Raw genomic sequence first — 27,696 nt, forward strand, 5'->3', positions numbered from 1 at the left:
TGTTTCTGACTAAAACTCACGCATTTTCGCACAATTTTGGGCCAATGCTGTATAATTTTAAGTTGACAAAGGTTAAAGGTTAATTCATATGATTATCCCTGTAAGGAAATTTGGTCTCTGCATTTTACCCATAATACACACACAGCACCGAGCATTAGCAATTAGCGTTAGCATTAGCACTCATTAGGAGCTGTGAGCTTGTATGACTTAAAACTTGGCATTTTCACATCAGTTTAGGCTAACGTTACAAAAACAGTATTTAAAGTTGACAAAGGTGAAAGGCTAACTCACCTGGTTATCCCTGCGAGGAAATTTGGTGTCTGCATTTTATACACAGCACCTAGCAATAGCAGCTCGTGTTAGCGTTAGCACTCATTAGGAGCTGTGAGCTTGTATCTGACTAAAAACATGGCATTTTCACATCAGTTTAGGCTAACGTTTTAAAAACATAATTTAAAATTGACAAGGGTTAAAGGTTAACTCACATTATTATCCCTGTAAGAAAATTTGGTCTGCATTTTACCCATAATACATCGGTTAGCACTGGGTTATAATACATAATACATGGGTAAAATGCACCTAGCATTAGCATTTACTGTTAGCATTAGCACAGTAGGAGCAGTGAGCTGCTATTGAAGGCTCTCGGGGACAGGAAAATTAACCTGTGTATATGTTTTTAATGGAGGTGGAAACTTGAGGACCCAAAGAAAACCCATTTGGTGTGGAGAGAACAGGTAAAGTCACCCCTGAAAGGCTCCGAACCTAGAACCTCCTTGGGGAGTACATGCTAGTAGTAGTTATGTTCAGTGGTTTTACATCACAGGTGTCAAACATGTGGCCCGGGGGCCAAATCTGGCCCACCAAAGGATCCATTCCGGCCCGCAGGATGATAGTGCAAAAATTAACACAATAACGACAACTACAAATTTCCTTTGTGAAAAATCATGTGGAAAAAACTGAATTACACTGTGAAAATATTTACATTTACAAAACTATTCTTTCACAATAAAATGCAAATAAATATATAAATAAAAACAAAGATGAACAACCCCAAATGTGCAATTTGAACAATATTCTGCCTGTTACTAAGTGTTTTATACATTTATGGGTCCACTGTGATCTGTAGTTGTGTTAATAGGAGATGTAATATTGTAGAAGTTGTTCAAATATTAGTTCCAAACTCCAAAATTTTAACAATATTCTGCCTGTTACCAAATGTTTATGTAGCATTGTGTGTAATGTACATGTATAAATAATAAGTCGAGGCATAATATTGTTAAAATTGCACAAATTTTTCAAATGAAATCTCTGATTTTTCAGGTTATTCACATCTTTTTTATATAATGTAAATATTTTCATAATTTAATTTTTTTTTTTTTTGTACTAAAACAAAAAGAAACACTTGGTTTTGTCATTATTTATAGGTTATTAAGTTATTATTTTGCTGGTCTGGCCCGCTTGAGATCAAATTGGGCTAAATATGGAACTGAACCAAAATGAGTTTGACACCCCTGTTTTACATGATGCATTTGTATTCAGCAGTGGAAATGCAGGATGCTGTGGCTGTATGTTTGCAAAAATGTGTTGGCAAAGATGTTTTGATTGGAATATGTGAACCTGAGGAAGCACACTGAAATAACTAAATCCCTACAAATAAAAATAGTACATAAAAACATGTGCATTTGTCCAAACATGCCAGTGTCACCTCCTGCGACAGAGGATGGTACAAGTTTATGGTTTATTGCATTAAAAAAATGTCTTGAGTGAAAACAGCATGATGATGAACAATTTTATCTGACATATTTTAATTACTTTTTAGGAATGTCTTTTGCAATGAACAGCATTTTTTTAATAAATAATGCTGTGAAGGTCTTGTGGACACAAAACTCATAGCTGGGTCTGAGGAGGTTAAGGGTGTAGGTGCAGCCTGGAGGTTGTTTGTTCATGTAGCAAAGGGGGCTTTCAGAATGATAATCCACTGGTTCTTGATGGAGAATGACAATCCTGCCCCTGCAAAAACAGAAATATTTACTCATCTTCCTATAGAATACTTCCAGCGATCCAGCGACTAGAGCAGTGACACAAAACCAAAATACTGGATAATTCCCTGTAAATGTTTTAAAACTACAGTAACAAGCCTCAATGTAAGGCAGGGGTGTCAAACATGCGGCCCGGGGGCCAAATGTGGCCCACCAAAGGGTCCGGTCCGGCCCTTGGGATGTTTTTACCAAGTCAAAAATTCCAGTCTTGAATTGAATTAAGCAAAAAAAAAAAAAAAAAGCTTGAATTAAGGAAAAAATGTTGAACTAAGCAAAAAAAAAAAAAAAAATTCAATTAAGTAAAAAACCAAAATCTTAAATTTAGCAAAAAATCTTGAATTAAACAAAAAAAAATCTTGAATTAACAACTTCAAATTTGTTTCTTTGTTTTAGTGCAAAAAATAACATTAAATTATGAAAATATTTACATTCACAAAGTATCCTTTAACAATAAAATGTGAATAACCTGAACAAATATGAACAACCTGAAATGTCTAAAGAAAATTAAGCACAATTTTAACTATTTTCTGCCTATTGCTCAGTGTTTAGTGTCTTTGTAGATCCGATCCATAATGCACATGTAGACATGATAAGTTGAGGCAGAATACTGTTAAAAATGCACTTATTTTTCTCAAGAAATTTCATTTTTTTCAGGTTATTCACATCTTTTTTGTGTGGATAGTCTATAAAAGTAAGTATTTTCATAATTTAATGTTTTCTTTTTCTTTACCCTAAAACAAAGACAAAAATTTGGAGTTGTCATTATTTATATATTATTATGTTATTTTTTTACTGGTCCGGCCCACTGCAGATCAAATTTAGCTGAATGTGGCCCCAGAACTAAAATGAGTTTGACACCCCGGATGTAAGGAATAGAAACTAGTGATATTTGTGTTAAAACGTAGGAAATAAAGGACAAATGTTTTCAGGTAAATCAAGTAAAGGTAATCTACTGAAGTGAAATGAGCAAAAACACAATAAAACCTGAGTCCGACTTTTCCATTACACTTTAGTGAAATCACACAAATATACAAACTCAGCAGAAGGCAATGGCAATGGTATAAAAACTGACACAGGCTATTACATGAAGATTCATCATCATCATCATCATCATTACATTTTAACTCAGCAAAAATAAAAAATAAAAACAAGGCAATGGCAAATGGTATCAAAAAATGGGCCCTGACTACATCCTGGAAAGCGTTGCATCAAGGCAATGTGTTTCTGCTTTTCAGTGAAAAAACACAGTTTTTCCAGGCAGATGAATGATGGCGGCGCTGCAGAGCCACGGTGGATCGCCGGGATTCACGACGGACACGATTAGCAGCTTTAATGGGTGTTTAATGGGAGCATAAATGTTTTCTGTATTTCACCAGCCGTCGAGTCAGAAATGTTGGTTTTGACATCAAGTTCGACTGATTTAAAGGACCAGTGTGTAAGAGTTATGAGTGTAACAGTCCTAATTATGTTCTCAATAGTGTATAATTACCTGAAAATAAGACTCTGTGTGGTTTAGTTTGTGTAGAATGAGTACTTCATGTCTACAGAGGGAGGAGATCCATAATTTTTCTGCAAACATTTGCTCTGGAAAGAGTATTTTGGGCTTTTACACCAATACTGAACCATTTTAAACTCAGTTCAGGCCAAATTTCACCATGAGATCTACCGAAAACTAACGCTAACAAGCAGAGCATCAGTTTTCCTGACAAAACAATTGCAATAAGACAATAACAATAACTCTTTTACTTCCATCAAAATGATTTATCAGGTTTGTGTAGCTGGATATAATTTGGGAATTACTTGTTCCAGCTACGCTAAATATTCGACTGTTGATAATGCTCAAAATGTTCCCATAACATCCTTAAATTGTTTCATCTCATTGTCAGGTTTTATGAACGTGTAAACGGAGGGAAATCGCCATTAGATGCCACTAAATCCTACTCTCTGGTCCTTAAAATTTCTTTATATTTGGTGTAAATTTTAGTCTCAGTAGACAAACCTCCTGATAGGATGTTTTCGTTTTGATTTTATCGTTCAGTCACAGTGTAAACATCAAACTTTAAGTTCTCGACGTGAAACCCGACGGTCCTGAAACTCCCGAAGCGCCGCCTGAATGAACAATCCCATCCTGAACTAAGACACAAGTGCGAGCGGTGCTTCTCAACTGGCGGCTCGCGGACCCAGATGAGGACTAAACAGGAAATGACTTGGCAAGATTTGGTGGGTTTTGGCGACGTCTTTACAGTCCAGGACTGGTTTGGGAAAAGTGCAAACAGATAAAGTTAATTTAATGTGACGGCTCGTGACCCTGCAGCTGCTGAGAAGCACCAGCTCAGAATAATAATAATAATCATAATCATAATCATAGTAATAATAATCATATTATGGTACAATAAAGACATCTGACTCCCCGTTCAAGCTCAGAGAAGTCCAGTGATTTGCTGTTGCTATGGTACAATGAAGCCCGTTGGGATTGCCTGTCGGCTTGACTCGTCCATCAGTCAAACAGTCACGAGTCTGCAGGGGTGGGAGGGGCTTAATCAAAGGGGAGGGGCCACTCATCTTCCATTCATTCCCAATGGGAGAGGACTATCAGTGCATCTGAAGCTCCCACCGATTACAAATTTAACATTTAACTCACAAAAGTCTAACTTTAAAGCATAAGATTATAAATGATCAGGTTCCGGGATCCAGTTGTTTTCATTTTACGATACTGTGTCCAATTCCGATTAGAGGTCACGCCAATGGTTATCTCACTTTTACCACTGATTGGGAATTTTATTGCTATCCAGCAGATCAATAGGAGCTCTGAATCTCCCACTGATTGTAAAGTCGTAGTTGTTTCATTCTCAGTGTCTTTAATAGATGCCTTTGGTGGCAAATAATAGTCGATGTGAGATTTTTTTCAGCTGCAAGACACGAATAATTCCACTTTATTGGGTGAGAACCTGTGTCTCATCAGAATAAAATGGTGCTTGATGCTTTCGAAGCTCTCAGTGATTATAAGTATTGGTTTGAAACACGGAGAGGCATATTTTCATTGGAATCCAATGGGCGATCAGGTCTTTTTCATTGGTTTTCTATGGGACAGCCTGTTTTCCACACTCCCATCTCTGCGCCTCCTGAAATTAATCGACTCCGAAAACTCCTTCAACTGTTCACTGTGTGAGTAAAGTAAATCTGACGGATGATTAAAACCAATCAATCAATCTGCCCACCAAACTCTTAGACAGACTGATGGATTCGATCACGGGCAGGACGGGGGAACAACCGACCAGAACCTCAACTCACCGCTCTGCCATTTCTAACAAATGTTCTTTTGATTATGGCTCGGCTTCTGATTGATCTACACATGGAACGTCTGATCATCAAAACACGAAATGAGGCGTTAAACACAAAACGTGACCTTCTTTTGCCTCCATATCTGCTGCCATCGCCTTAAAAATAAACTTCACAACCATATTACTGAAGCTAATTTGGCAATAAACTGATTGAAAATAATGAATATAATGTATGGAATATTGATTAAATCTTTGGTAAAACAGGAATACCGGAGGAACTTACGAGTAGGGTGATGTCAACTTGAACGCGGGCTAATTTTTCAGTCTTTTGTCGGTGGTTGTATCCCCGCCTGCTCATGTATAAAATGAAAAATGTGATGAAATATACGTGCAGAAAAAAACTCTTGATGTTGATTTCTGCTCTCTCATCAATGCTGTACAAAATAATAAAATCCTCCCACAATAAATATAACTCATTGTAAGAAATAAATTAAAAGGAAACAAATCTAAAAGAATCAATAAATATTTCACTGCTGGAGAACATTAAAAACTCTGAGCCACCTGTGTGTGTGTGGACGGGCAGATGGATGGACTCCGCTGAGGTATCAATCCAATTCCCATTAGCTTCATTTGCTGTTCCAGGAATTAGACCCGACCCTCCCAAATGGCCCCTTCAGTCTGTCTAACCTCCCAGCGGTGTGTGTTCAGAGGACGCCTGTGATTGTAAAATACGTTGATACAACCCTGAAACGCACACACAAACGCCGCTACCACAGTGAAAAGCCATCCGAAACGTCCATCAGTGCTGAATTAATTCAATGTTTTGGTGACCCGGCTGTCAGAACGTGACGTTTTGGGACATTTTTTCGTGAATTGCGGAGGAAAACTAGTCCGGGTCGTAGCAGGGTGTTGCACAAACGGCCTATTGCTTGTTTTTTCTAGCGGTGAAACATGTCCCAGGACTGTGATAGGTAGTCCAGGATCAGGGCATGCTCTGCTGTTTCCTCCTCCCCTCCCTTCAGAAAAAAAAAAAAAAAAAACCTTTCCTTGGTCGGTTTGATGAATGACGCTGCTTTCGTCTTTTCTCCCTGATCAGTATTCTCCCTCGCTCCTCTTTCGTTGCTGCTCTCAGTATGCCAACGGTGTCTCCTCCATCCTCCTCACGCCTCAGCATGCAAAAAGAAAATCTGACCTCCTCTTTTTCATCCTGATACTCTTGTTATTTCTCCCTCCTCCTCCTTCTCCTCTATGCATTTGAAGAACATCACCTCCCTCGTTCCATTCCTCTTCTTTTTCACCTCTATCCTCCTCCTCTTTGCATGCAGATACAATCACCTCCTCTTTATCCTCCATCCATATCTGTTCGAACTCTAAACTCCTGCTTCATCAATCCGACAAAAAGGAAAATAAAATGGAAAAGGGGGGGGGGGGGGGGGGGTAATTAAAGATGGCGCGCTAATTATGATCTTTTTTAGATGACTTTGACTTAAAAAAAAAAAAACAATGATTCGATCTGAGATTTCAAAAGCACTGAAGATACGATCGGGCGATTTGAGCGGCGTAACTGCAAAGAAAAAGATTTTTAATTGAGCTGCAGATACGATCTGCGATGAAACAGTTGAGTTTCCACTGCAGCAGGAAAACACACACACACAGGTTAAGTGAACAGTGGTATTGGTATGGTAGTGGCTTCCCTCCCTGTTCTATAATCAATCATCTAAAAGGCAGTCTTTTAATCAGGACTCTTCATCCTCCTTCCGGTCTTCCTGTTCGGAACTCGGGTCCTTTCGGCCCTGTATTCAAATGACAGTGAAACAACAGCAAAAAACGAAAATAAAAAGGTGCTTTGTAGTTCTATGGCGTCGCAGAGAGCCAGCAGAGAGACGACCGAGCTGAGGCAGAACATTTTCAGACGACTTCACAGTTTTAAACGACCACTCGGGTTCATTCTGGTGTTTTCAGCCGCCCTGTTAACCCCTTTTATACCAGCACAAACCTGCTACTGGTTTAGTTTTGGTTGAGTCACGTCACTGCATCACAGAATATGTTTTAATATGTTCACAGAAAGAAGCAGCACCAGTTGTCGGGTCACAGAATGTGGTAGAAAGTCGTTTAAGCTTCGTATCTGGTCAACAGGAGATAGAAGTTGCTTGAATATTTTCTCAGAGATGTATGGCCGAGCACGCCTCATTACCCATCAACACAACACCCAGATCTGCCTCATCTGTGCAAGACCTTTTGAAATTTATGTTATGGTTCAATGCGGCGAGGCGGTTTGTCTGCTGCTTCGATTTCACATCAATAATGACGCTCTGTTTTTTTCTTCTTTGGATCAGACTGACCGGGCGCTGCTCAAACTCCACTACAACACTTGATCTTGCTGGTAACTTTCCTTCCACCAGCGCCTGATGTATGTGGTTATAACACGGCATCACCCTGGAACTACTTTTCCTGGACGAAAACTGTTTATACAGCAGTCGAAAGTAAAAGTAAGTTGAGATCAGGAGAAGGGGTACGTACGGTTTCCATTAGCAGACGGGGTTTTCCAAGTCATCATGGGACTGAAGATGTTCCATTTATTTTAAGCCCTTTAAGGACTTCTTGGTAATGCTGTAATGTATAATCAAAAGCTCCTTAAGAGCCACATAAATGGACTTAAGTAGCCAGACTGCTTTCTCCTAATGTTGTTTTAAGCCGACATAAACCAGAAGACCTTTACAGTACTCGTAGGAATGTGAACATCTGCAGTTGGGCGAGAAATAGTGTAATAGTCCAATTTCACGATCCAAATTTTCCCAATTACACAGAGTTTCTTGCGGGCTGTAGTGACTGCATTTTGATAAAAGTCTAATTTTGATGCAGAAAGATGACGTGAGATAAAGCAATCCTCAGTTGCTTGAAAGCCTCTTGACCTTTAGTAATGATTTGTGTTGAAATATTTCATTACAGGACTGAAAACCTCACTGAACTCTGCAGACCGCCGAGTGATCCATATCATCAATGAAAATGTTCTGCCCCAGAAATTAGAAGGGTGTTGGGGGTGAAAAGTGCAATGCTGCTGTGTTAAACAGTCTTGTGTTTGACAATTAATCACCAATTCACCCAGAGAATAAGAGCATTTTCACATTGGATTCACATTCTTTAGGTGGTTAATATTGTGGTACATACTTGTGGATGTTGTTTACCAGTATCAACAGGATCAGTTATGGCAAAATATTGAAGATTTAGATGTTAAATAGGACTCTAACTGAACCAACATTGTGAAAATGGTCTTGAATATTCCTCAGGATGGGTGAGAAACAAACAAAAAGTTCGTAAAAACAGACCCCATCCACAGCTATACATGCAACGACTCAACATCCCCTGAAAAACACCACCCGAAACCGGCTAATCACCCATCCCACCGATCCACACACTTCAGTCCGGTTCAGTTCAATCAACACAACATCCAGTTTGGCAAAAAAAAGTACCAAAAAGTCCAGTTTCCTGCTTCGTTGTTGAGACTGGAGATTCAGTTTCGTTCAGGTTGGATATGGGACGGAATTGGACCCGGTCTGGTTGAATCCCAGACGATCTGGTTCAGTCTGGTCTTGTGTGATGGTGGTGGGATGGGGTTGGATGATCTGTTGGCGTTCTGTCTCCTGGCTCCCTCCTTGTCCAGACTCTGATGTAGCATAAACGTTCAGCTTTATACAAGTTCAGCTCCTCAAAATCCATACTGTCAAATCCACAAAGTTCTTATTACATGTTAACATTTCAATATTTCTTTTTTTCCTTTCTTTTGTATTATTTTTTTTAACTTTTATACTTTATCATCATTATTATTATTATCTTTCTTTTTTTGTTTGTTTACAATTATGGCCACAAGTCTTAAGAGTTCCTCAGTCCGGTCCGGTTCAAACTCCATTCCAGGTGGTTTTGTTCCGGTTTTGGTCCAAGTCCGGTCCAGTTCTGACGTGATCTGGTCCGGTCTTTACATGGCACTGGGCTTGTAGCTCTACACAGTATTTTCCCCCTGGGCACGGTTAGCATGGCGCTGTAAAGCATGGCTGTATGTGGGTGTATGTGCAATGTCCGACGATAAAGCCAATCTGCACCAACCAGAGTCGAAGCTTAGCGACTGGTGCCGAATCCAGAACCCGATTCAGAGTCGGTCTGGTCCTGAAAAATGCCGGTCAGTCTGCTTTCAGAAGTTCTTGACTTCTGTAAAAATCAGGAGTCTAGCTGCTTATTTACAGACCTTGCCTGTGTGCCTGTGCTGGAATGTATTCAAAAAACGTAGTATTTGTTTCTATTCGTTTCTACTAATTGTTCACGGTTTCTCACGAATTCCACAGTCTTGATTGGTCGGGCAGTACATTACTTAAGAGTCTTCCTGGCCAATAACACGGCCAGAGGCCAGCATGACTGACCAATGACGAAGCAGGGATGAAGGGGAGGAGGAAAAATGAGGGGTAGGACGGAATAAGATAGAGCAGGAGTAAATATGAAGAAAACGGCAAAGGAGGAGGTGGATTTGGGATGAGTCAAAGGTAGAAGTAAAGAAAATGAGGACGAAGGGAGGAAGGGGGGGGTTAATTAATGGACACAGGTACTGGTCGGTCGGTAGGCATCGGGCTCAGTGTGCTGTGGTACAGAGTGATTGTCCAGAGAAAAACATCGAGTGGTTATTTAAACAACTTAGAAACTTCTAGATCCTGACCAAGCTTGGCCGAACAGACCATGGTCAAGTCAAATTGTCTGTTCATGTTCGTGATGGACTCCTGTCGTTTCCTGCAGTGTCTATAAGTTTAGGTCAAGTTGTCCGGCTTTGGGACAGCAGTTTATTGGCTTCCTTGTCATTTCTTAAAGCTTCGTGGCAACTTCCAAATCCTGCACGAGCAAGTCCAAGGTTGAATCAAAGTGTTCCAAACGAGGACTTTGACCTAAACTTCTGGCACTGAATCAGGACTCTTGCAGATAGATGATGATAAATGACCCAACACTTCATGTTCTTGGGTAAACCTTGGTTCTCGATTGATCCAGACAAGAACGAGGTTTCGAGATCATCCGTTCACATCCTTCAGACCGGGTGACATCCGACCTTCGACAGAAATTTGACTTGACAATTTGCTCTTCGACCTAGTGTCTAGAAAATTCCAAACCAGGCTGGGAATCCTGAGGTGAGGTCGATTGGTCCTCACATCCGTCATTTAATGAAACCTGACTCAGTTTCAGCCTAGTTTCCGGTCTTTCCACAGCCACGCCCTTATTCATTGATATCTGCTGCCACCTGCAGTAATTTTATCTCCAAATCCAAACCGCCAGATGAATCTGCAAGGTTTGTCTTTGCCCCAAAATGACTTATTTCCATTTTGAAGTCACATAAATGTATCCACGTTGGTTTGGAAACTGATTTTCTGCCCCAAAACCCACCAAATGGAGGTATTTGGGGTCCCAGCCAACCAGTTGTTGAGTCTTCAATGCAATCAATCAACCGACAAATAAATTACTGATGGATTGATTGCTAAAGGTCCGGAGCTGTGGCTGTCATTTGGGTCCAACACGGAGCAGTTCAGCTGACTGTTCAAACAGTTCAGAAAAACAAAATGTCTTCACTTTCCCCTCCCCCATTCTTCTCCCCATCCCTCCATCCATCCATCTATCAGTCCATCAGTCCATCCCCTCCTCTCAGCTGCTCCCAGACATCAGGTTGATGGCTTGCTCCAGTTTGTGCCTCAGTTTGTGTTTGCGACAGTACCCGTCCCGGTCCAGTGCCGTCAGGATCTGCACAAAGAAGAGGAAAACAGTGGTATGAGCTCACTGTTATTGTATTTCCAACTGAAGAAGGTTCTAGTTTTCTTGGCACAACTGTGCAAATCTGAGCACAGAAACATTACTGAGGTGCAGAAAACCTCAGCTTGATCACATATTCTGGACCGACCTCAACCTGACCAATTCCAGGGTGGCAGGTTGGAAGACAGTTTCTTCTTTGAGCTTTGCATGCAGCCAATCAGAATTAAACATTTTCAAGTGTCACGACATAAAAAATATCATCCTCACTTATCTTCAGCCAAAGAAAAAGTCTTGGATAAACTTGAAAGATGATGAAAACTAAACAAAACCTCTCCTCCTTACCTCTTCCTTGTACTTGTTTATGTAGAAGTAGAGCTCACTGAGCGCGCTCAGTGTGTTGAACTCGTTGCCGTGGAGACGGGACTGTTCCACCAAGTAGGCGTCCATGTCCTGATCACTGATGCTGGGCATCTTTGCAATGTCCCTGTAGTACCTGTAAACACAAACACATAAGCAGTGTATAATTAGCATCTTTAAGCGTTAATCATGCATTGGATGAAAGTTAATGTACCCGGATAATTACCTAAGTCTCCAGTACTAATGGTGTTGTTTTTTTCACTTCTGTATCAGCAGGTCTTATTAAGACACAACAGTACTTCTTATGATTTATGTCACATTACACAACAGTTATATTGCTTCAGTAAGTAACTGCATTGCTGCTTTTTGTTTGATTCTTTGATTCATGTTCCAACACATCCTCACTGGTGATCATTTCTGTTTTACACTTTAAACTTAAGAGAACAGTCTGGTGATTTTCTTTACATTTGTTATTCTAATCAAAGCTTGTGGAAATAGTAACATTAGCAGTAAATTAATCCTTCAAACCTGTCTAGTTTAGTGCACTAGCTACTTCACCTTGCTTGTTAACTGTATTTTTCAGTATGTTCTCTGTTAACTTTCTCTCCATCTGACTCATTATCTGTATTTAGATGTAATAGGTGGTTAGCATGTTAGCTACTTCCCCATTTGGCTCATTAACTCTTTTTTTAGTGCATTAGCTTCTTAACACGTAGCTACTTTGCCATCTGGTTCATTAAACATGTATTAAAATGTATTAAGTGGTCAGCAGGTTACCCACATATCTGACTGATTAATTAGCAAATTTACTATATTAACTGGTTTTCATGTTAGCTGTCTCTCCATTTGGCTCATTAACTGCATTTTAGTGCATTAGCTAGTTAGCTGCCTCTTTATTTAGCTCATTACCTATTTTTTTTATAGTTTTAACAAATTAGCATGTTAGCTCTTCAGCACTTGATTCATTAACCCTATATTGAAATATATTTATTGGTTAGCATGCTAGCTACCCTTCCAGTTGATTAATTTGATTCATTAACTACAAAATTCATTATATTAGTGAGTTAACATCGTAGCTACCTCTCCATGTGGCTCATTAACTTTTTGTTTTCGAGAATTAGTTAACATGTTAGCTACCTTGCCATTTGGTGGATTAACTGTGTATTTTGGTGTATTAGCTAGTTAGCATGTTAGCCACCTGTCCATTTTGGCTCATTAACTGTACATATTTAACTCTGTAAGGTGGTTATCTTGTTGATTTCTGTTTCAGTGTATTAGTGTGTTATCGGTTACCTCTCCACCCAGCTCTTGTAGTTGGGGATGTCTTTAGCGTAGAGGAGTTTGTTGGACGGAGAGTCTTTTCCGAGCCGGTGTTCAGACGTCGAGCAGGAGTCCATGAAGGTCTGAGCAACGACCGACAGACAGGCGTCAGTGATGCTGCTTTTGTGGATGTCGAACACAAACTGAGGGTTCTTTATGACGTTCACCCAGAACCTGAGAGGAAGGCTGAGGACACACAGACGGAAAAAAATCAAAGGTCAAAGGTCGGTAGAAACAACTTGATTCCACCTGTTTCAGTTCCCTCTGGATACCGCATCATCTCACCAGTTGCTCTTCCAGGTGTGTCGGACGTCTGGGTCGCTGATCTGTCGTTTGTCGGCCTGTTCGTCCAAGAAGTCGAACATGTATTTGATGGCCAGTGGGAGGGCGGAGCCGCGGTGGGCGGTGCTAAACACAGTCTCAAACAGGTCATCCACAAACTTCTGCAGTGTCCCCTGGTGGTAGGAGAACAAAAAACATGATGTTAAATAATCAGATGAGCAAAGTTAAATATATTTAGACAGAAAATCATGGTGAATTCCTGATTTTGCTTCATCGTGTCTCACCTTAGTTGCCAATAATCTGGTCAGGTAAATTTCTGAAACCATCTTGCTGCCTCTGTCGCCTTCTCTCTGGTCGCTGTGCTCGTGATTTTTCACCAGATGCCACAGTTTAGTTCCTGAAAACACATACACAATACAAATGTTACACAACTATGTTGAAATCAGGTAACTGCTTTTACTTTTACAGTTCGTTAGCCTCACACAATAATTGCTTAAGTCATATTTTTGGCCAAACTGTGATATTTGCTTAACTTTACTCTCCTAATACTGCTGATCCATTTTTCATCACTAGTCGCTTTTCCATTGGACATATGCGCAAAACTTTACCGACATTTACTAAATGTGGAAAAGACAGGTGCGTAATGTCGGTTTTTCCATTTAATCACAAATGCGATGATTTGTTTATATATTATGGCGAGATGACATGAGAAGTCATTCCATAAACATGACGACAAACGTAAATATTGTGTTGATTTACAGATATGTTCATTATTATTATATATTACCCCTCTATCTCGTACTAAATAAAAAAAAAAGATTCAGTTTCCTGGTGTGTCCACACAAACCGCACCATGTTTGTTTTAAAACTCTTCTTCTTCGCTTGTTGTAACGTCCGTCAACATCTGTTTTTTTTTTTTGTTTTTTTTTATTCATGTGACTCTAGTTGCGGAAAAAGGTCTTTCTATTGCAGTTTTCCGTGATATATCATTTGTGCTCCGCCTGAAAAACCACCTCTTGCTAGGGCAAAAACTTTTAATCAAAAAACGAGTCATTTTTCCATTAGGTAAATTTTTATGCTCAAGTTATATCTGCGCAATTTGAGGGTCAATGGAGAAGCGACTATTGACTATGACCAAAAAATAATGACTTAGACTGTTATGCTCTGAGGCTAACGAGTTGTATTTTGTGCACAGCCTCAAAATACTACGTGTAACAACCTTATATCATATGGGTGCTAACGCGCCTCTGCAAGGATTTAACAGGAAAATACATCATAAATGCAGGACCTGGTGGACGTTTTGGTTGTCTTTGTTGATATCAGTTAAATGCATCTGTAGATTTGTTTCGTCCTGTGTTTTATTCACTTTTACAAGCATTCATAGTCCACCTCATCACTGCAAACACTTCAAATATAACCAGTATCCTTCAGTCTGAATTAAAAGTGTAGTTTTTTTTCACACCTACAGTATATTTTTTGGTCTGGATTTTGTTCAAAACCACAGTCCAGACCCAGCAGCCTAATACTGATGGGACTAAAAATGAGGTCTTGATCCATATCAAAGTGAATCATGCTTCCCAGTGTCAAAGAACCGGGTTTCATCTGTACTTTCATCCCAATTACAGGGCGTTACCACAGGCTACCATCATCCATTAAACAAAAGAAGAAGGAAAAGAACCCGGAAGAAGTGGGAAAAAATGAGCATTGTGAATGTATTATCAGAACATTCATGGTAGCGAAAGTGTAGAGGTGGAGTTTTAATAGAAATATGGTCAAGGGAGAGATAAAAATTCTACTTGGAAAGACAGAAAAGGAGAAATGTTTAATTTATTTTCTGAGAGGATAAGAGAGGACAGGAGAGCAATGTCATCTGAAGAGAATAGTACCATAATAGTATCAAATTATTCTGCTCATTTTTCTACATTCAGATGGAAAAGACTCAGTGGCGGATGGAAAATATGACGACGCCGGACACATGACGCTCAATGTCAAGTATGAGGAGATGCAGCTCAGGTGAAGATGACATGTTGTAGATATGGGCACATTATTTCAAAAATGTTACACAATTTATTAAGGGTTAAAACAAGAGCATTTTGCCTCAGGTTTGAGGATCCTCAGGGATTCATACAGAAAGGTTTAGGACAAGAGGGTCAAACACATTGTAGTTCAGCCCAATAATGGGTCAGAAATGGGTCAGACCAGTAAAATTACCAGATAATAACCTATAAACAAAGACACCTCTACATGCTTCTATTTGTTTTAGTGCAATAAAGCAAAATCAATTTAGGAAAATGTTTACATTTACAAACTATCCTTTTACAAAAAATGTGAATAACCTGAACAACTTCAGAAGTATTTAAAAAAAAATAAGTGTAATTTTAGGCCACAATTAAGTAATACCGCCTACTCCTCCCTTTTAGCATGGCAACTCATTATTTTGAAATGGAAGAATGACACCCCCCCCCCTCCTCCTTTGGCAGATGGATATGTGATGTCATGCTTTTCCTTAAGATTGAAAAGATTAGATACACATTGAATGGCTCAGTGGGGAAGTTTAATGTGGTATGGCATGCTTTTATTTCTTATGTAGAACAGCTGACAATGCACCTTGACTCTGGATAATGTGTGCTGTGTACAAAGTGATGGGTAATTACATTGTGGAGTCTTCTAATTATTTTTTTGTTTGTTTTGTTTTCTTTAGTGGCGTCTTATACCTTTGTTATATGTCTCGGTGTTTGTCTTACTTTTTCTGTATGTTTGAAAGACTTAATAAAAATACACTGATTAAAAAAAACAAAAAAACAAGTGCAGTATTAACAATATTATGCCTCAGCTCATCATTTATACATCTACAAAGACACACAACATTTAGTAACAGGCATAATACTGTTAAAATTCCATTTATTTTTCTTTAGAAATTTCAGATTGTTCATGTTTGTTTAGATTATTCACATTTTTTGTGAGATAGTTCGTGAATATAAATGTTTTCCGAATTCATTTTTTTCTTTACTGCACTAAAACAAATTGAAACATTTGGAGTTGTCATTATTTATAGGTTATTATGCTAATATTTTACTGGTCTGATCCATTTGAGATTGTATTGGGTGGAATTTGGCCCTTGAACTAATATGAGTTTGACACTTCTCTGCATTGGGGGCAGCCATGGCTCAGGAGGTAGAGCGGAGGGTTGGTGGTTCAAATCCTGCTCTGTCGTTGTGTCATGTGCCATTGTGTCCTTGGGCGAGACACTTCACCCACCTTGCTTCCAGTGTCACTCACACTGGTGTATGAATGATCGGTGGTGGTTGGAAGTCGGTTTGGTACGAACTGGCAGCCACACTATTGTCAGCCTGCTCCAGGGCAGCTGTGGCTACAAACCTGGTTTACCACCGCCAGAGTGTGAATGTGAGAGCGCATGATTGATGGATGAATAATTTAAAGTGCTTTGGGTGCCTTGAAAAGCACTAGAGAAATCTAATCCAATATTATTACTATTATACGTGTCTCTATACGTCTAAAGAAGAGTAATGGTGGGAGTTCTATTTTTTGTCTAAAATTTTTGTTTTACTCCTTTTACCCCTTAAATGTAAATGTAAACATTCTCCAAATTAAATTTTGCTTTGTTGCACTAAAACAAATCGAAAAATTTGTAGCTGTCATTATATATAGGTTATTATGTTAGTATTTTACTGATAGTTTTTGTGTTGTGTGTTGTATGTAAGCTGCTGAATACTTGAATCCCCCCCCCCCCCCCCCGGATCAATAAAATATCTATCTATCTATCTATCTATCTATCTATCTATCTATCTATCTATCTATCTATCTATCTATCTATCTATCTATCTATCTATCTATCTATCTATCTATCTATCTATCTATCTATCTATCTATCTAGTTTGAAAACATACAAAGTTTTCATCATGTTATTTTTGTTTTGAAACTAAAACAAAGAGAATACTTTGTAGTTGTCATTACTCATGCGTTATTATGCTATTATTTTACTCGTCCAACCCATTTGAGATCATATTGGTCTGTATGTGGAACCTGAACTAAAATTACTTTAATATGATTGATTGTTAATATCTGCAGTGTAATTTTTTTAGTGTAAAAAAAGCTGGATTGGTCCCTTTGGAGGGCTGGTATTTGTCCACGGGCTGTATCTTTAACACCCCTGTGTTACAACTTTATTTATTCACTTACCTAATTCCTGCTAAAATGTATTCTGAAACCAAAACATCTACATTCTGAAGTTGCACCGCATTGACTGTAGCTGTCACTGAAATATGGGTCTTTGTTTAAATATTTGATATGTATGTATGTTTGTTTGTTTGGTCATGCACTTTTGCACCCCTAAACTGTAATAGTTTGTTGGAACTCTCATAATTAATGACTCCTGCTGGTGGAGAAAATTACACTTCAAGGTTGAATAGTCATGTGATGCATCTGGTTAGTCATGTGATGTTATACAGCAGGGACAATGAGTTTAGTTTTGTTTTTGGAAATTATGGGAAAAACACATCTTTAAGAAGAGCTACTCCTTCTGGTTGGAGGGTGCAGACGACACAATATGGATTACTTGTAATTACCTCTGCCAAGGAGGTTATGTTTTCATCGGGGTTTGTCTGTTTGTTTGTTTGACTGTTAGCAAGATAACTCAAAAAGTTAGGGAAGGATTTCGCGAAAATTTTCAGGAAATGTTGATACTGGCACAGGGAACAGATGATTACATTTTGGTGGTGATCGGGGGGGCGGGGGGCACTGCGCTGTCCAAGTGCTTTTCTAGTTATTATTTATATTGATATGTATGTGACGTTTATGTTAAATATAGTGTTAAATATGCTTCTTGATGCCAACATTCTGATATTATATGTTATGGTTTATATTATTTCAGTTTTTCATGGTGGTTTGGCATCTGAGGTATAAAAAACACAAACCAACCACTCATCAACCATCAGTCAGAGCGTGGTTCTCTTCTCTAACTAGAAAAAAAATGTTTAGGAGCAGCTATAGTGACTTTACTCTGAAAATAACACTGGTCAACCACGAATTTATTGTTTAAGTTTTTTGAGCTGATTTAGGATAATTTTGGTGTGCTGAATCCAAAAATCACATTAATTTTGCTCAATCAGGTCAACTTCCTGAACTACGCTACATATTGGCTTTTTAACATTTTTGCTTACATTTATGGGCATTTTCACATCATATGATACAAAATTCTTTCATATTTCTCGCAATAAACGAGTTCTGAAGATTTTACTTTTGCCAATTTATGATTAATGTTTTTTTTAATATTACAGGTGAATGAAATGGCTTCGACTAGAAGATCTTGCAAAAATAAGCCTGACGTATTCTGCTACATCTGCGGCGAATACACCATTGTATCTAACAGGAATCCTGTTAGAAAATGATTTTTTTTCTCTTAAAACCTATTTTGGGTGAGAACTATAAAAAAAATCAACTGATAAGGTCATAAAAATGTAATCAATTTTGTGAGGAGATCAAATTTTTCAAAGTCAGATTAGCCAAAAAACCTGACCTGATTGAGAAAAACAGATGTCATTTTTGGATTTAGTGGTGCAAAATGGTCCTAATTCAGTTGAAAAAACCTAGACAACTTGCAAAAAACATTTTTTCATAACCCAGCGTAATCAGTGAATAAATGAATCTCATAGACTGTTTAGTGGAGGTTATGTTTTCATCTGGGTTTGTCTGTTTGTTTGTCTGTTAGCAAGATAACTCAAAAAGTTATGGAAGGATTTTCATGAAATTTTCAGGAAATGTTGATACTGGCACAAGGAACAAATGATTAAATTTTGGTGGTGATTGGAGGGGGGGGCTGATCTGCTTTGGCGGAGGTCTGTGCTCTCTGAGTGCTTTTCTAGTTATTTATATAGATACGTATGTGACGTTTATGTTAAATATTATGTTAAATTTGCTTCTTGATGCCAACATTCTGATGTTATAAGTTATGGTTTATATTATTTTAGTTTTTCACTGTGTTTTGGTGTCTGAGATATGAAAAAAATAAACCAACCATTCATCAACCATCAGTCGCAGCGTGGTTCTCTTCTCTAATCAGAAGAATAAAGTTTAGGAGCAGCTACACTGACTTTACTCTGAAAATAATCAGTGAATAAATGAAACTCATAGACTGTTTAGTGGAAGTTATGTTTTCATCTGGGTTTGTCTGTTTGTTTGTTTGTCTGTTAGCAAGATAACTCAAAAAGTTATGGAAGGATTTTCATGAAATTTTCAGGAAATATTGATACTGGCACAAGGAACAAATGATTAAACTTTGGCGGTGATCGGGGTGGGGGGGGCTGATCTGCTTTGGCGGAGGTCTGTGCTCTCTGTGTGCTTTTCTAGTTATGTATATTGATATGTATGCGATGGTTTATATTATTTCAGTTTTTCATGGCGGCTTGGTGTCTGAGATATGAAAAAACAAACCAACCACTCATCAACCATCAGTCGGAGTGTGGTTCTCTTCTCTAACCGGAAGAATAAAGTTTAGGAGCAGCTACATTGACTTTACTCTGAAAATAATCAGTGAATAAATGAAAGTCAGACTGTTTAGTTTCCTCGTCCTCTGCTGAATCCAACCCTGGTTCCGTACCTGTCTCCTGGTCCGGGGTGATCATCGGAGCTCTGGATCTCAGGCTGTCAGGGCTGCTCGACGTCCGCAGTAACGACTCTGGGGACACAAAGAGCGACAGATTAGTCACCGTTCCGCCGCTGATAAGGTCGAAAGTGATGGAGTCGGTCCGAGTGTGTGTCGTACCGTATCTGCTCAGCGATCTGGTGAAAGTGAAGGAGTTGGCGATGTTGTAGGCAGAAACCTGCTTCTGCACCAGAGCCACCAGCGAGCCGTCTGTCACCTAGCAACACACGCAAACACATCAATCAATGGGCTAATCGCTCCATCAATCAGCTGACTAATTATCCGGTCAGGCAGTAAACTGAGTCAGTTGTTATCTCCTGCACAATCGCAGTGTGTTACTGCGCACACGCCACTTTGACCAGTGTGTGAAATATACCACGACTTTCAGACGAAATTCACTTTTATTCCATCAAACTGTTTAAACTCCACTTTATAACTACAGAATTATAATTATACACAATATTTTTGCACACTTATAGCATATATTTTTCTTTAATTATTATATTGTCTAGTGCATATTGTTCAAACTGCTGTTCTAATTTTGTGTCTTGGAGTGTTTTAATATTTGGTATAGATGCATATATTCAGAACTTTATATGTTTGTCTATTTAGAGCTTTATGTACATATGTATATATTTTTCTTTTTCTGTTGTATTGATAATTTCTTTCTTGTGACTTTTTATTATAATTGAATGGAACAACTGTAACACCCAGTTATTTACCCCATGGGCCAACAATTAGTAAAATACTCAGATTTATTTATTTATTTTTTTTGTTTTACTTTTTTTGGTCAGAAACAGCAGATCGAACATGTATAAACCACTTAATTTAAAATCATTTGGTTCTTACACTGGAAAAAATCTAAATCTTACCAAGTGTATTTTTCTCATTTCTTGTCAAAAATGTCTCATCGCACTTAAAATAAGACATAATCACCTAAAGAGTAACTTTTCAGTGAGATATAAGAACTGATTTTAGACAGTCGATCTGGAAAATCTTATTTCAAGACATCTAACCAAGATAATTTTCATTTGTTCCATTGGCATTTTTTTTTTTGCTTGAATTAAGCAAAAAAAATCTTGAATTAAGCAAAAAAAAAAAAAATCTGGATTAGTTGGATTACTTTAGTGGATGATTTCAGATATTTAGGGATTTTCCAGAAGAATAAATTGTATCTTACTGCTTAGGAGTAAGCTTAAAACGTATTAAATCAACCAGGGCTGTTTCCTCTTCCATCTTTTACTTGTTTTATACACAAATTCCGAGGCCATGATGCAAAATTTCCAAGATTCTGTTATTGTGAACATGGTCCTGCACTGAGAATCCTTCTTAAACATAAATGAGATTTTAGTAGAAATCATTCAATCCTCTCTTCTGTTAAAATAAATCGAATAGGATATATGTCAAAGGCCATTGTGTGTTCAATTAAATTAGGAGTGCTACTCCAGTCAGTGCAACAATATGAATAAAAAACCCCACTATATCAGAAAATAAGAACAGTGCGAACATAAAAATACAAAAAACTAAAAAGCAAAGTATGAAAATAGAATATAAAATTTAACAAAAAAAAAAAAAAGTATAGAACTAAAGGTAGAATAAAATAAAAATAGACATAAATTGTGAATAGACAGTATGTATTTCTATGAAAGTCTATAAAAATAGTGCATTTATGTTTAAAAACCCCCATAAATGAACAGGTGGATCCGTCCAAATATCTAGTTCATATGATAACAGACGGTGCTTTGAACCCCAGGTCGAAGCTGAGTTTTAATGTGGTCACTTCTAATGAAAATGCTTTACTGAATTTGTTCATATCAAACAGAAAAAAAGCTGTTGTAGACTGTTTTGAAGGCAACAAAATTCCCAGAACCCCTTGGACGACCTTCATGACCAGTTCAGGACCAGGTCTTTGAACAAAACCTGATCCAAACGGACTCTTCTGATGTGAATTAATGTTTTATCAGGATGTAAATATAGTCGACCACCAGGCAGAAAATCACTCATTTCTGCTCTGATCGACCGTATAAATGACACCGTGTAATGTGGGATTTGTTTTGGTGTCTGTTATTGTTGTTCATTTATTTATTTATCTGCTGCTGGCTGTAAATAACACTGACCTCTGTGGAAAATAAAGATACCTTGAACTGAACAGAGGTCAAATAGTTTGAACATAAAGTTTAGTTTTTACTTTTATTTAGTTTGGTTTCTGATTTCAGTTATTTTTATGAGCACAAAAGTAGCATCAGTTGTATTTTCAGAGGAAGAACTGACTAGTTTTAGTTGACTTTTTCAGGTATTATGAGGAAATCTGAAAACAGTAGGATTAACGAACGCATGATGTCAAAGACGACGCAGAAAACCACTGTTGTTTAAAAATCCCATATTGTATTCTTCATCACCATTTTACTTGACCTTTCATTTTTTTGTCACATTGTTCTTTCTAAGACTTAATTAGTTTTTCATTCTTAGCAAAACAGTCATTTTATGTATTTTCTAGTTAATTTTAATTAGTTTCTTTAGTTTTCATTGATTAAAATAATTCGCCCAATAATTGCTCATCGACTCAGCACGAAAACAACAGTTTACACAAATATTAATTTAATCATAATCTTTTGGTGAAACGTCTGACTGATGGGTTGAAAATGGTTACTATGGAAACTGATGCAAAAGCACAAAGAAATTACACATTCATGCAATACAACATTAACCCCTGAAGACCCAGACAACCTCAAAAGTATCCTTTACTGATCAAAAATGTTTAATATTCACTAATCCTATCAATACATGTGAATAATTGGTGTAAAATACAGTTTGTAATCTTTTCATGGTCATCAGATATGACCCATTTGGACATTCAGAGGCTCCATAGTTACCGTGGAAACACCATCATCTTCTACAACATTGATTCATCAGTAAAACCCATGGAGTTCAATTTTAGGTCAGGCTTTTACAAAGAAAATTGAGACTTTTTATTAAACAAGGGCTATAAAACTGATACTCTTTCATGTTTTTTCCTCTGTTTCTATCTGCATTATTATATATTTTCTTATGTGTCTTGTTATTATTAGATTAAATTCAACTTTATTGTCATTACGCATGTACAAGTACAAGGTAATGAAATGCAGTTTAGCATCTAACCAGAAGTCCAATCAATAGATATACAATGTGTATGTAAATATAGGATAGATTTTAGGGTGCGATAAATATACTACAGTCACAGAAAAAATTATTAGACCATCAAAAGTCATCACAAACAATGGTTATGCAATCAAGTACTAACTGCTGTGTGTCTCATGTGACTAAAACAGACACAAAAGAAAACATGGAATGTCTAAAAGCACTGTTTTTGTCAGTACAATGCCATAGATATTGATCTAAGAACTGAAATGGTTTTGGTTATTATCAAGAAAACATGGAAAATAGATAGATATCAGCTCTGAAATTAAACTACTATGAGCTATTTTTGTTGTTATCATTATATTTTTCCAAACAAATGTACCTTTAGTTGTACCAGGCATTAAAATGAACAAGAAATTGAAGAAAACAAGGGGTGGTCTAATAACACTGGTCAACAACAAATTTATTGTTTAAGTTTTTTGAGCTGATTTAGTTTAATTTTGGTGTGCTGAATCCAAAAATCACATTAATTTTGCTCAATCAGGTCAACTTTCTGAACTATGCTACATATTGGCTTTTTAACATTTTTGCTTACATTTATGGGCATTTTCACATCATATGATACAAAATTCTTTCATATTTCTTGCAATAAATGAGTTCTGAAGATTTTACTTTGCCAATTTATGATTAATGTTTTTTTTAATATTACAGGTGAATGAAATGGCTTCGACTAGAAGATCTTGCAAAAATAAGCCTGACGTATCTGCTACATCTGCGGTGAATACACCATTGTACCTAACAGGAATCAAGTCACAAGTTTCATAAAGTGTGCTTACCAATCTTATTTTGGTATTAATTATTATATTTTGTGAGAAGATCAAATTTTTCAAAATCAAATTAGCAAAAAAAACCTGACCTGATTGAGAAAAACAGATGTCATGTTTGGATTTAGCGGTGCAAAATGGTCCTAATTCAGTTGAAAAAACCTAGAAAACTTGCAAAAAAACATTTTTTTGTAACCCAGTGTAATTGTTTCCGCGACTGTATTTGGATTATTATATACAAATTAACGAACAATACATTATACAGTATGAATTATACAGGTGGATAGTGATGTAATATGCAGATGGAGGTGATATTAACATACTACACAATTAATAAATATTTAATTATATATTATGCTTCTATTATTGTATTATTCATTCAGCTGCTCTAGTTTTATTGTGAAGCACTTTAGTGACTGTTGTCTGTGAAAGTGCTGTGGTCGACAGTGGTTGTAGATGCTTGTTTTTATGTTCAGGTAATGATATATTTTGCTGAGAAAGTCACTTTTTCTTCAGTTTTCTTGTTTTGCTATAAAACCTTTGAATTTACTCTGAACTTTAAAGAACATCTACATGATCAGTGAATTAAATATAAGAAAATACCTGATTTACACTGAAAAATGCAAAGAGTAGTACTATATTAAATAAAGATAGCTGATTTAGGAAAAGTTAATTGTAGAGAAAAAATCGTTTGGGAATCACCACAAAAGTAGTTACAGGAGTTCAAAAGATAAATTATTTTTTTCGACACATCCACTGACTTAGGCTTTGTTCAGACTGCAGACAAATGTGGCCCAAATCCGATTTTTTTGCCCATATGCAACCGTTATCCCATCTGTTAATGGCAGTTTGAACGGCACAATATCCGATTTTATCAAATCCGACCCAGGCCACTTCCATATTTGGTCCTAAATCTGATACGTATCAGATATTTTGTAATGTGACTTCAGTCTGACGGCCAGATCGCATTTATCCGACCTTTACGTCATTGAAATGCGACAAACGTGCAATTCTGCATACTAGAAGGAGGAGTGGTGGGAAAAACGTATTTCCTTCAGTAAACACAGTTGCGTGTCTGCATGGTCATGTATTACATCAGGACTCTTTGTGCATGCAGGTCACTTCAGGGGTCGCATTCAGTTCACACTCAAAACTGATAAAAGTCGCATTTAATGTGAAATATGAACAAGCACACAAAAAAAATCAGATTTCACATAAAATTAAAGTTGTACATTAAGACCTGCTGTCTGACGTAGCCTAAGACAGACTTTCTAATTGTGTTGTTTCACTGTTTTCAGCCACATCAGAGGTCTTTGTTTACCTGGTAGTGTGCTAGTGTGTTCAGTCGCTTCCAGTCGCTCTCGATTTTGGTCGTTACATCTTCGTCTTGTAGGATGATCCTGGTCAGTCGGCCCTGACCGCCACTCTGACAACACAAAAACAGACACACAGACTGGTTTTAAAACAGATCCTGAGATTAGAAACATGGAAAAGAGAAAATACAGATGTAAAACATTCATGTTGGTGTGGACTGAGCATAATAACTGAGGATGAAGCTATACTATATGGACAAAAGTATGTGGACACATTGAATTCAGGTGTTATTTTCTAACAGGGGTCTGGGATACAAAAACAATAATGACAAAAAATGTATAATATAGTTTTATATTGGGATGAATATCATTGCATAGGTTAGTTTGGGTTAAATTGTTATCTTTGTTTCCAAAATGCCTCAGATGGTTTTGACTTAACTTATGTCAACATTGATTTTCTTTTTTTTTATCCAGGACTATGATTTCAAATGTTCTACCTCTAAATTTCTAAACATTTTTCATGCTCTGACTGTAAATAATAATTTTCTACTACAACGAACCATCTACTTTATTCACATCTCACATTTTTTGTCCACATCTGTTAATTTTTGTCAGTTTTTTGCCATTATTTTGTTAATTTTCGTACATGTTCTGTTCCATTTCTTCATTTTTTACGTTATTTTGTTAGTTTTTGGTTAATTTTTTGTTTGCATTTGTTCATTTTTACATTTTTTTTTCAAAATTTGTTAATCTTTTAATATTTGTTCATATTTGCTCATTTTGTTTATTTTGTTGTTAATAAAACTTTACTTTTTGTGACCTTAGAATGAACTGCTTATTTCGTCATACTTTTTTATTATGGATGACTGATTTTTAATGTTCTGCCTCTAAATTTCAAAATTATTTTTTGTGCTCCGACTGTAAATAATCATTTTCTACCACAACTAACCATCTACTTCACATCTCACTGAGGAAGAAAAATCTACCATTAAACTTTAAGTAAATATTGATGTTTTATCTCAAATCATCATGAACAGGACATCTTACAGCTGTAGACATGATGTGTCCCAATATTTATGTCCATATGGTTTCTAAACATCAATATTTCCTTAAAGTTTAATGGGAGATTTTTCTTCCTCATTGAGATGTGAAGAAAGTAGATGGTTAGTTAGGTAGAAAATTATTATTTAGAGCCAGAGCATGAAAAATATTTTAGAAATTTAGAGGGAGAACATTTAAAATCATAGTCAAACAAAAAAACATCAATATTGAGAGAAATGAAGTAAAAACCCTCTCTGAGGCACTTACATCAAGTAGCAATACAATCGATACAGACATCTTCAAAAAGTATAAAAAAGTATAAAAATATAAAAGGGTGCAACTGAAAAAAAAATTACAAAATGGAGGTATGCTGTGTGATAAAATATTGATAAAAAAAACAAACAAACAAAAAAAAACACTGTTGAGAGACATGAAGTAAAAACCACCTCTGAGGCATTTTGGAAGCAAAGATAATTTCAACCAAACCATCCAAGGTAATGATATTCATCCCATAATATAAAACTATATGTAACATTTGTCATTATTGTTTTGTATCCCAGACCCCTGTTAGAAAAGAAACACCAGAATTCAACGTGTCCACATACTTTTGTCCACATCGTGTATATTTTATTGATTACAGCCAGAGTTCAACAATAAAACCACTCGGTCGTCTGGTGTAGTCGCTGTCCATCTTACCGAGGTCCATGTCGTCGGCCTGAGGTCTCTGTGAGAACGGGATCCCTTTGTAAACGGCGTCCAGCAGCTTGTCTTTGACCTGCGTCACCGTGTCGCAGTTCAACACCTTCACGGGTACCTCGGTCCCCGCCTCGCCCTCGGGTGGGATGCACATCAACGTCTGCGAACACAGAGACGATAGAGTCATCTGTCTGAAGCAAACTCTATTACAGCCTCTGTCTGTGTTTCTGCCACATTATCGTCACAGTGAGGAAAACATCGTTATCGACCGGCTGTTAAATTGGATATTTTTAACCACCGTACGAGCGCGCACACACACACACACACACACACACACACACACACACACACACACACAAGGAAGGAAAAACTCATTACACAGTCGTCTTCAACGCAAACGCTGAGGATGGATTCATACTTAGTTTATATGATCAGGCTTATCCTGCTTTATATTCCCTGCACTTACTGTTCACCATCTTTTAATTTGTGTGGCACGCAACAATATCACACACATGCACACACACACGCACACACACAAAAACAAACATACGGGATATATTGATTTTTATTTCAGGGTCTGTGCGGGTTTCAACAAGATACATTTAAGATGTTTTTAGACCTTTGTGAAATGCAATTTAAGTCCTACTTCACGTCCTTATGGACACACACAAACACACACACACACACACACACACACACACACAGTACCAAGACCAAACTTGGCTGAAACTCCTGATGTGAATACAGAACAACAACGATTTCTAATGTTTTTTTTTTTTTTACTGTGCTTTTATGTTTTGTTTTATGTCTCTTTATGTCTCTTTAGGACCTAGAGGACCTCCTATGTCTAGTGTTTTTCCATCCACTAGGTCTATGTCCAGTGTCTTCTGGTTCCTTTAGGTCCATGTCCAGTGTCTTCCACTCCTTTGGGTACATGTCCACCATCTTCTGGTCCACTAGGTCCATGTCCAGTGTCTTGTGGTTCCTTTA

The 27,696-nt window shown here is 37.4% G+C and overlaps 2 protein-coding genes across 2 annotated transcripts in view; both read right to left on the reverse strand.

Moving 5' to 3' along the window:
* Positions 1 to 3,028: 3,028 nt before the first annotated feature.
* Positions 3,029 to 26,307, reverse strand: LOC115422039 (plexin A3-like). Its single transcript, XM_030138079.1, has 9 exons — positions 26,278 to 26,307; positions 24,978 to 25,082; positions 19,836 to 19,932; positions 19,671 to 19,748; positions 13,339 to 13,451; positions 13,058 to 13,227; positions 12,746 to 12,958; positions 11,438 to 11,588; positions 3,029 to 11,086 (listed from the first exon to the last, which is right to left on the reverse strand). The coding sequence occupies exons 1-9, from the start codon at positions 26,305 to 26,307 to the stop codon at positions 10,991 to 10,993; spliced, it is 1,053 nt and encodes a 350-aa protein (XP_029993939.1). The 3' UTR covers positions 3,029 to 10,990.
* Positions 26,308 to 26,644: 337 nt separating this feature from the next.
* LOC115422043 (B-cell receptor-associated protein 31-like) overlaps positions 26,645 to 27,696 on the reverse strand; it is a 27,504-nt gene continuing 26,452 nt past the window's right edge. Inside the window, exon 6 of the mRNA XM_030138089.1 lies at positions 26,645 to 26,866. Within this exon, the coding sequence (XP_029993949.1) occupies positions 26,645 to 26,866 (222 nt within the window). The remainder of the gene's footprint in view (positions 26,867 to 27,696) is intronic.

The sequence above is a fragment of the Sphaeramia orbicularis genome, chromosome 7 (assembly GCF_902148855.1).
Source record: "Sphaeramia orbicularis chromosome 7, fSphaOr1.1, whole genome shotgun sequence".
Classification (NCBI taxonomy): domain Eukaryota; kingdom Metazoa; phylum Chordata; class Actinopteri; order Kurtiformes; family Apogonidae; genus Sphaeramia; species Sphaeramia orbicularis.